This window comes from Cydia amplana, chromosome 5 (genome assembly GCF_948474715.1).
Source record: "Cydia amplana chromosome 5, ilCydAmpl1.1, whole genome shotgun sequence".
Classification (NCBI taxonomy): Eukaryota; Metazoa; Arthropoda; class Insecta; order Lepidoptera; family Tortricidae; genus Cydia; species Cydia amplana.
The window spans coordinates 12,388,836-12,399,657 of NC_086073.1; the positions used below are offsets into that span (position 1 = coordinate 12,388,836).

At 38.3% G+C, this 10,822-nt stretch overlaps 1 protein-coding gene and 1 long non-coding RNA gene across 2 annotated transcripts; both read left to right on the forward strand.

The window, feature by feature from the left end:
- Nucleotides 1-1,765: 1,765 nt before the first annotated feature.
- On the forward strand, nucleotides 1,766-4,822 carry LOC134648090 (uncharacterized). The gene is made up of 3 exons (XR_010096878.1): nucleotides 1,766-1,913; nucleotides 2,007-2,077; nucleotides 4,723-4,822. It is a non-coding gene; the product is annotated as an uncharacterized LOC134648090 (long non-coding RNA).
- Nucleotides 4,823-6,454: 1,632 nt separating this feature from the next.
- On the forward strand, nucleotides 6,455-9,178 carry LOC134648250 (uncharacterized). The gene is made up of 3 exons (XM_063502738.1): nucleotides 6,455-6,580; nucleotides 8,173-8,372; nucleotides 9,067-9,178. Exons 1-3 carry the CDS (start codon nucleotides 6,470-6,472, stop codon nucleotides 9,176-9,178), a joined length of 423 nt encoding a protein of 140 aa, XP_063358808.1. The 5' UTR covers nucleotides 6,455-6,469.
- Nucleotides 9,179-10,822: the final 1,644 nt, after the last annotated feature.

A 10,822-nucleotide genomic window follows, 5' to 3' on the forward strand; every position in this document is an offset into this window, starting at 1 on the left:
ATTACACTTTTTTGCAGAATGTTGGTAACACTGTCAAACTAAACGACAACATAGGTTAACCTAAGTTAAATACATACCATTTACTTAGAATACAAGTGAAATTACATTCAAATACATATTAAGGAAACTTACCTTCACTTATACTTGATACTTCTCAATCACTTTTACGATAAATCTAATTATATTAACAATATCTCGACAAAAATAGATTTGGCGCGAATACGTCTACAGCAGTGATCACTGATCGAATTGTCAAATTTTTTGACAGACATTTTTTTTTCGAGGCAGGCAATTTACAGTGTTACGAGTACAGTCACACACAACTGAATATCTAAAGTGACCCATACATTATCCAGTATTGGGTTTTATGAAATATTAGTGTTGCGTCTGTCTCTTTCCTTTATTTCGCAAGCGAAAGAGACGCAACCACTCTACGTAAACTTAAAACTGTAATATACGGGAGTACCGGATCGTGTCTTCGGTCCTGAGGGCCTACCGCGAACCACGTTCGACGTGTTGCCTCCCTGTCACACTTACGTACGAATTTACAAGTGCGACGGAGAGGCAACACGTCGAACGTGGTTCGCGGTAGACCCTCTGTCTTAAGTTGGAGTTTTAAGGCCCGTCCAGATGGGATGATCAAATTTACCAATTTGAGCAGAAAAAAGTGTGTGTGTTAGCTCTAAAGAATATAATAATGTCAGCTCCGAAAAATTGCCCGTTGTGTGTTGACATTGAATAAATAAATTGTTTCCATAAGCTCCTCCACACTCGTGCGTCAATCATTTTGCGCCGCGATTCGCGCACGAGTGTAGAGGGGCTATAGAGCCGTTGCTAGGATAGGAGATGCGCAAGATAAGTTACGCACGAAACATAACGTAGCCACATTTGATTTTACTTCCATAATTTTCATAACTCGGGCTTATTTATGAAAATCGATTCTTAAGGAGTAAACTAAAAAAATTGGCATCTATCTCAATTAGTGTTCACACGGGTACATACAATTCAATTACCAATTTTAGATTTATTCAGACTGTATAAAAAATTGTCCCATCTTGACAAACCTTTTCGGGCGGGATTTCTGATTTCTATTCATTGTCAAATCAAATAAAAGTTTTAGTTAATTTTATCGCCTGGCAATAAAAACAATCAAATTATTCCTGCGTCTGGTAACTTCAGTTTACAGTGTTGCCAACTTGGCATAATGGATGCCAGATCTGGCACAATTTCACACTATTTGGCATCCAAATTATCCATTTAGCATCTGGCATAATTTTTAGCATAATTAGTGAATTGTGTCCCTAAGCCAAATTTGAAATCTACTTGGCAGTGTAATTCATGGCCAAAGAATATAATACTCACTAGGAGCTGTGGAGAGCCTCTATAAACGTCACGTTTCAAAGAAATTTGGCATTATAGCTGGTTAAGCAAATTTTGTCAGTAAAAAAAGGCGCGAAATTCAAATTTTTTATCGGAAGATATCCCTTCACGCCTACATTTTTCAAACTTGCCGCCTTTTTCTACTGACAAGATCTGCTTGACCAAGTATAGCTAACCAAGTCAAAGTGCAAAGTTAGCTTGGTCTGACTCTAAAAATTTCAGAAACAGCATTGTTTGATTTATGTGGAAGACACTCATTTTTAGTTACCTATATATTGTTTAGCATTGTTTTTAGCACTTTTCCAAATTATTTAGCATAATTCTGGCATAATCTAGACATAAGTCTGGCACTTTTTCAAATTCCGAGTTGGCAACACTGTCAGTTTGTTCTTCCTTTCTTTATAGATTTCGCACGGGCCCGCTCGCTTGTCGTAGCCGGTCCTCTTATTGTATCTTCAATTATTACAACGATCACGAGGCTATAGGCGGTCTCTCCAAAGTAAACTTCTCATCTCTTCGGTATGAGAGCCAAGGTATTGTATATTTTTATATTTCTTCTGTTGAATGTACATTATTCTTACTTTAACACATTCGTCACATTTTAATGTTATTTCTTTCTATTTCAGTGGCGTAAGAAGCGCATGCGAAGGCTAAAGCGTAAACGCAGGAAGATGCGTGCGAGATCCAAATAAACTGGGTAAGCTGATTTTAATTTATTTTTATTATACTTTGATAACCTCTAAAACACGCCTTTTCCTAAAGCCGATTAACTACTTATTCAAAGGCAGGGCTTAGTTTTAATTTTAATAAGTTGACAAGATATCTGTAATATAATTCATAGATTTTAGGTTTGATTAATTAACGAATTCATTTATACAATTGACTAATGATGACTGATGCTGTGTTTAGATTAATCAATGATTAGTCTAGTATTAAGCACAAGTTCAGATAATGTACTTATCAGTGATTCAGTCGGGAAATTTCAGCTATCTTTTGGTTACTTGCGTATTGTTAACCGCGTGTTCGTGTTTAAATTAAAATATTTATTTTCGATAGTAAACTTATAGGTGTATTTATTTTTTAGATTGAGGACTACATACTATCAGTTATTTTATTTAATTGACCTTAGCCTTTATATACACACCTGCACAGTCAATAAAAATAAAGCTTTGTACAGTTTTTCCTGCATTACAATTTACAAAGCTAAGTTTTAATTTACTATTTACAATACCCAACATGGCTTTGGTCTTAATATTTTGTTTAAACTCATTTCACTAGTTTAGGTTGGACTGTAGCAAAGGGGGGGCTGGGACTTAGAATTTTTTTGACAAAGTGGTGTCATTATGACACTATTTTTAAATGATTGTAATGTGTAGATCACGTCAAAATAAGCATCTTTTATTGGAAAAACTTTTCTCTAAAATAAAAAATGGCCGAGTTAGACGCCTCCAAAGATTGATGTTTTTAAAGGGAGCTGGGACTTCGAAAATTTTCATTGAGAGTGGTGTCATTATGACATATATTTTAAATGATTGTAATGTATAGAACACATCGAAATAAGCAACTTTTACTAGGAAAACTTTTTACTAAAACTGAAAATGGCGGAGATAGAGCTCAAGACAGGCCAGGCTTTTAAGGCAGGTCGGTGTAGGTACGACGACGAGCGAAGCGAGGAGGAGTGTTAGGTAGAACTGCGACCTTACAGCGCGCGAGCCGAGCGAGCGAAGCGAGCGTGCCGCGGCAGCGGCCGGCGAAGCGCCAGAACCGACTTTTTTATAATAATAAAATTTTACAAGTCCCAGCTCCCTTTAAAAACATCAATCTTTGGTCGCGTCTACCTCGGCCATTTTTTATTTTAGAGAAAAGTTTTTCCAATAAAAGATGATTATTTTGACGTGATCTATACATTACAATCATTTAAAAATAGTGTCATAATGATACCACTCTGTCAAAAAAAATTCTAAGTCCCAGCCCCCCCTTTCGTACAGTCTGACCCTAGTTTACACTGAGGTTTCTTGCAATTAGGTAAATATGAACCGGTTTAAAACACTAAATGAAAATTTGAGGTTACTGAAGAGCATGCTTTCTAATCACATCAATGTGCGTCTTAACCTTTTGTATGCTCCTGTCAAAAAATTGTCATTTATATATATCAATATATACATGTTTAAGTTGAATAGATATGGAGCAGATCTGCTCCTAAGCATACCAAAGGTTTAAGGCCATAAGTATTTACTTACAACTTGGCATGTATATTTTATAACATGCAGGCTCTAGTAATTCATATGAGAGAAAACAGGAGAATTTTGGTAGAGGAAAGCACATGGCTAAAACCATGCTAAAACATCATAATTATAACTTTGACCCATGTTCTTTCACTGATGTGATAAAATTGTTCAATATCAAACAGTGTCGCCATCTACTCTATTCGAGTATAGGTAGGCCAAAGGTATGGCGCCATCTATTCGAGCATACATTTTTCTTGATTTTCCGAGGTACATACTTTCGCTTGCTTGTGTATCAATATTATAGTTGCGTTTTTTTTTAGCATTAGTAATAAGGTAAACAATCTTGATGTCTCTTTATAGAAAAACAAGTTTTAAAAATAAGTCACGGCAAATATGTAACAATTATGAATCTAATATGATCATTTATATTCTTCTGCTTTCATAAGTAATAGTTACTGATTTTTAAACAGCGTTTTTCAATTAAAACACATGTCAAGATCGCTTACCTTCTTTCTAATGCTAAAAAAAACGAACTATAGAGCATGAGAGGTTAAGTTGTACAACTTATAACTCCAGATATTTTGTTGAAGAAATTTGAACTTACAATTAAATTGCATAATTTCAAATTTCTTCCATTTTTTCCCACGAGTTATCAACTTCTTCCCGTGTACGGAACTATTCCCTACCTGTTAGTTTATACCTAGTACCTATATTTGAAAAATCCTTTGCACTTCAACTGTTAATGAAAATACAACAAGTTTATTGGTTCTCATTAAATTTTTTCGAGCAAGCCATGGTATTTTGGCACTGAGAACATTCATTTTGGTGTAGTCTCCATAAGGAGGCCAAATATTGCTTGTGCAAACTAATGAATTTCGTGAACACGTGTTCTAAGTACATAGGTATTTTATTTTTATCCCTCCCAGGCAGTCATGTTCTTTTTATAAGAATAATGCAAAGAATAGGAGGGTATATTATGTTGCTTACTCCACCCATTGAGTTCTGGATGCATTCAAATGGACTAATATATGGCATACAAAAATAAACTATGCCTTTAAGTACTATTAATTCAACATTTTTATGTATTTAACTATTTTTTTTCTTATTGTTACAGGTGCACTGGTGCAGGAGAAGACTTAACATCTAAAACTCACTTGTGTATCAAATAAAAAAATACAAAAAAATAATCTTTTTGTTTTTGTAATCAAATTACCAAAACTTACCTACGTCTGAAATCTCGAAAGGCATCAATTCTACTACTGTTGCTTGGCTTAAACTTAAAGGATAACTTTAAAATGGTGTTTGATTTCAGACTTGTAATTTGTATTAAATACATGGCTACTGATGTGCCGTTGGGAAGTTTCCTAAATTGTGAAATTTCCACAGAAAATGTGGGATCGTATTTCTATTTCCAAAGTGAAAAATTTCAGACGACTTTGAAACTTTCTGCAACTAGCACATCAATATGCATGACCAGTGCCCTGTCTAAAAGCTTGTAAGTTGTAACATAAGTGGAAGTCCCTTTCTAACAAGTGTCATCCGCTTGTGTTACAATACAACACAGACAAGACATCCTCTAGACTGAGCATAGTAACGCTACCCCCTCTGCCACTTATACGGTAGTTTTACTCCAGTCAAGCCTGTGCCGTGATTGGTCCGTGTCTTTGAACGGACCAATCACGGCACGGGATTCGCTCACCTCGCACCCCCGTATTTTTGGCAGCATCGGTTTCATGAAATAATTGCTCTAAACTCCGTCTAGAGGATTCCTAGTCTATGCAATACAAGCTTTTGGTAAACTGCACAGTGACGTTTTAATACTACCAATTATTATAGTTGCATTGGTACTTAACACCTGTTTTTTTTTTCTACGTACTATATAGTTAATGGGTATCTATTTCCCATTTAAGTAGTTAACCTTTTGACCGCCACGGTCTGCTGTGGCCGTCAGTGGAAAGTCTTGCCCAGGACAGGATGCCAACGACGGCTACAGCCGACAGCTTCGCCAATGCAATTGGGACTTACGCGGGATTCCGTAAAGTTCAATTTCGCTTGAATAATCGCGATCACCTGGCGTCCGGTAAAAGGTAAAAGAGGAAATCGACCAGTGGTATAAATAAAATCTGGAAATACATCAAAGATTTGTCTGGAGGGGGCTTAACAATTTATTATAGCCATAACACACTACCGCTCCGCACTGCGACCTTGGTGCGATGCGGTAGTGTGTTATGGCTTCCAAAGCCTTTTTAGGGTTCCGTACCCAAAGGGTAAAAACGGGACCCTATTACTAAGACTCCGCTGTCCGTCCGTCCGTCTGTCACCAGGCTGTATCTCACGAACCGTGATAGCTAGACAGTTGAAATTTTCACAGATGATGTATTTCTGTTGCCGCTATAACAACAAATCCTAAAAACAGAATAAAATAAAGATTTAAGTTAATTTAAGCTCCCATACAACAAACGTGATTTTTGACCGAAGTTAAGCAACGTCGGGCGGGGTCAGTACTTGGATGGGTGACCGTTGTTTTGCTTGTTTTGCTCTATTTTTTGTTGATGGTGCGCGAGTCCGACTCGCACTTGGCCGGTTTTTTAGGTTATATTAAGGCTTCGTCACATAGGCGCGTTTTCCAGCGGGGCGCGCCGCTTTTACATATAAAACGCTCTCGCCCCGCCCGGAAAACGCGCCTGTGTAACGAAGCCTTAATAGTTTGCTGGCCGGTTTAGGTAGGTAAGCAAATTACGGCTACTTTTAAAAATGATAATATGGCACATTGACAGTTTACTGCCGGGTTTTAGGCTTTTGTATGTTGCGTAATAGGTCAGTGTATTATAGTAGCAGTATACAAAACACATTATTTAAATATGGGGCGAATGGGCCAAATTAAATGGGATAAAGCTCAACGATGTGCCCCAGTACATAATATTATTTCTTCCGATTTCCCCAAATATAATCCTCAACCATGGAAATTTATGGTAAATATAAAAACAGGATACCTATGGTCTGTGCGGAAAGAGAAGGGTCGTGGAATGTATGGGGCCCAATACATTCCACGACCCTTCTCTTTCCAAACCGACTCTACCTCCTGATAAAAATTGCGGTCGCCCGAAATTGTTTTTACGTACACGCGGTTCTAATTTACCGCCCTAGTGCGGTAATTGGACCAATACGTCCATATGTCGACAATTTAAGGGTCATAAGAGGTTGAGTAAGTATAGCGGCGATATGTACTGTAAAACGTTGTACAATACAGAGGGCCTACCGCGAACCACGTTCGACGTGTTACCTCCCTGTCACACTTACGTACGAATTTACAAGTGCGACAGAGAGGCAACACGTCGAACGTAGTTCGCGGTAGGCGCTCAGGTGCGAAAAGGTAATACGCAACTCGCGTTGAACTCGCGTCGATTTAAAACACTCCCTTCGGTTCGTGTTTCAATTTACCGCCACTCGTTGGGAATTTTCTTCTTTTCGCACTTGTATTGTAGAGTCCGATCGATCTGATCAGGAAAATAATTGGCGCCAATCTCATCTAGCGTCCACACGTACACAAATTTAATCACCAATTTACATTCCATACATACTAACTTCAAAAAAGCGCTGATGGTGGCCTAGCGGTAAGAGCGTGCGACTTTCAATCCGAAGGTCGCGGGTTCAAATCCCGGCTCGTACCAATGAGTTTTTCGGGACTTATGTACGAAATATCATTTGATATTTACCAGTCGCTTTTCGGCGAAGGAAAACATCGTGAGGAAACCGGACTAATCCCAATACGGGCCTAGTTTACCCTCTGGGTTGGAAGGCCAGATGGCAGTCGCTTTCGTAAAAACTAGTGCCCACGCCAATTACTGGGATTAGTTGCCAATCGGACCCTAGGCTCCCATGAGCCGTGGCAAAATGCCAGGAAAACGCGAGGAAGATGATGAGATACTAACTTCGAAAATTGTCATTTTTGTGTCCGCACCTGCCGATTTGATCGGGGAATCAAATAGGCGTTTGCGTCCGCACGGCCTGATTCGATCGGACAATTTCATCAGATTGGCGAAAAATTGTCTTAGTTTCGTAGTTAGAAGCCGGGGTTTTAAAATTGGTGATTAAATTGTGTACGTGTGGACGCTAGATGAGATTGGCGCCAATTATTTTCCTGATCAAATCGGTCGATTTGCCCAGCTCGTCTGGACTCAACTTAAACGATACAATTAGATCGTATTTACCACCTATTTATATTCTTCACCATAGTGGGTAATAAAATGCCTTGAATTCTTGCCGCATTTCTGATGGAAAACACCTTGCTTTTCTACGACTTCTACGTGGAATCACAGGGTTTGATTAAGTATGTTGCCATCGTTATTAACCGCAGTTGCTTGCAGCGTGGGAGCACCCCCAACAGGGAATTAATGTCAGGAGCGCAGGCATACTCTTGTCTGTGAGCGCAGGATACCTACTTTGGAATTTGGATGCAATGCAGGCAGCGCACGAGCGGACGTTGTCTCTGATCTCCATCCTTTGGGGAGGCATTTATCCAGCAGTTTCGGCTGATATGATAAATTAACTACATCATTTACAGGAGGGTAAATCGCGCATAGGATGGCTGCTCTCCTACGAATACCAAAGAATGTGGATTGCTGAAAGAGACCTCTGGAAGAAACGAATGTACCCTGAGCACACCGCTGTTAACATTGACATAGTGAAAACTTACGTCTTGAGCTTCAAGAATGCCCAGAAGCCCCCAAAACCTGAGAAAGAGAAAATGTTTAAAATGAAAAAGTAAGATTAATACCCACGAACAGATAGACTATAATTCCCCTTAGTGTAAGGCCTGAGTGGACGCTCGAAGCGGAGCGTTCGGCGGGGCGTGCAGCGTGGCGTCGAGCTCCCAAGTGATTTGAGTAGCGTGCACTAAGGCCGCTCCTATACGTTTGCATTTGTTTAACATGCACGCCGCACGCCCCGCCCCGCTGCACGCCCAACTCGAGCGTCCACTCAGGCCTTACACTTACAGAGCCGCAAACATCATCGTTGTTGAAGATGAGCTCACGACTCACGACACCCCCATTTCCTTTTTTAACCGACGAAAAAAACGGAGGAGAATCTATAAACTCAAAACAAAAACGGCCGTTTTAACTTTGGACGCATAGATTGACGAATCCAGCAACATAGTAACTAGTTTGATGTATTCAAAAGGTACTATAATAATACAATACGTAGCGGCCCCCTTTTTTAAATATATTTCGTTAAATTTAAATAATCACGATTATTTAGTAGTGGCGCTAGTGTGCACGTTGATGGGCTCTTATAGCTGGTCAACCAAATTTTGTCAGTAAAAAAAGGCGCGAAATTCAAATTTTCTATGGGATGTGACTAAGTATATCCCTTCGCGCCTACATTTTTCAAATTTGCCGCCTTTTTCTACTGTCAAGATCTGGTTAACCAAGTATAATGATTTTTTATATTTGCTCAGGTTTGAAGGTATCAGCAGTAAAACTACAAATAAACGCGCCAAAGATGACAAAGCGATGAACTACAAGAAAGATCTGAAGAATAAGAAGCCTGAGAACAAAGAAGAGGCATGAGGGCCTACCGCGAACCACTATCGACGTGTTGCCTCCCTGTCACTTACGTACGAATTTACAAGTGCGACAGAGAGGCAATACGTCGAACGCTGCTCGCGGTAGTAGGCCCCATCCCATTGAATCAATTTTCGCTAATTAATTTGACGACGATTTGATAATCTAATTAGTCTAGTGAAATCTGTCAATAGATGTTCTCTATTCCATTGGGTGAAAACTAGTGAAAAACCATATTTTCTCTTTGTTTGTATAGGATTTTTTCGGAGATTTTATATATTATTTTAACTTTTCGATCAATAAAACCTTCAAACTATGTAGCTCGGTTCTGTTTGAAAATACACCGCATTCCCGAAACCATCTCTAAGTTATAAAGTCAAAGAAATATTAGAAGATGAAGAAAGGGTCAATGAATGTAAAAATAACTAACCATTTTTTTTAACGATGTGGTAAATGCCCAAATCCACTGGTGGATCCTACAGGACAGAGGGACCATTCCAGTAGGTTTTCCCAACAAATCCAAATGCTTATATTCCAAATACATAGTTAATCTAATTTGAGCCTTAAATCAGATTGCCAAGTTTGAAATTAAATTTACACGTTTGTGGTCGATAAATCGTACTATGCTTGGAAAAGAGTTAATAGTTTTAAACTATGTATGAAAATTGTTAATAAATACAACCCATATTTGGCTTAAAACTTTATTTCTAAACCGTACCGATAATAAAATGAAGTACAATTACCAGTTGGCATTCTTATATTCGGCAACAACAGAATAGATGTTTATTGTTTCGCGCAGGCGAAATACAGTCAGCAGCTCAAATGACTCTGTATTTATTGTGCCCAGTTTTGATGTTGCTGATTTTACAATATAAAAAGTAGTTTTAGATGGTAAATTATGACACCAGCCAAGTTATAAAAGCGTTACTTTGTACTGTAGGTACTTGTGATTATTTGAAACAATCCCATATAACATGCCTTAGTGTTAATCTTAGCTGAAATCTCTTCCTCGATGTCGTGGATTCATATTATTCCAGCACGTCTAGCACATGTTGCCGTAAACCGCGCGACTTGACACATGTATGTAGTCGCGAGTCTTGATAAAACATGCTAGCTGTCCTGTACAGTACCAAGCTTCGAATATATAGTGACGGCCAAATATATCGTAACACATCTTTGCTATCATACAAATAAGGATGGGAATCTATATATTTGGCTGTCACTATTTATTTGATGCTGGCTGTATATCGTTTTCTTATTTAATGTTAGACGAACACTTTCAATAAAATATATCTATCACTTGATCACTATAGGGTCTATAGGTACAGATTTTTCGCCTAATTACATAGTAATCATTTTTATATGAGGGGCCCATTTCATGAAGGTTTGTATTGTGAGAATAGAGTGAGACAAATTACACACGAGATTATTACAAAATACAGGTATTAGGTATTTCTATTTACGATCTAGTAACAGCGCTACACTATATGCGTATCAAAAGGGTTCCAATAACTATCAAAGAAAACAAACAGTTGTTACTTTCTAAACAGTTACTGCTTCATATGAAGAAAGAAAAAAAGTTACTTAACCAAATCAGTCGATAACATTACTATCTCTATAATATTAATTAATTATGCGATTAACATTAAT

Coding starts and splice junctions, on each gene's coding strand:
- LOC134648250 (XM_063502738.1), top strand. CDS start 6,470: ATGGGGCGAATGGGCCAAATTAAATGGGATAAAGCTCAACGATGTGCC. Junction 6,581..8,172: donor CTCAACCATGGAAATTTATG/GTAAATATAAAA, acceptor CATCATTTACAG/GAGGGTAAATCGCGCATAGG. Junction 8,373..9,066: donor AAAATGTTTAAAATGAAAAA/GTAAGATTAATA, acceptor ATATTTGCTCAG/GTTTGAAGGTATCAGCAGTA.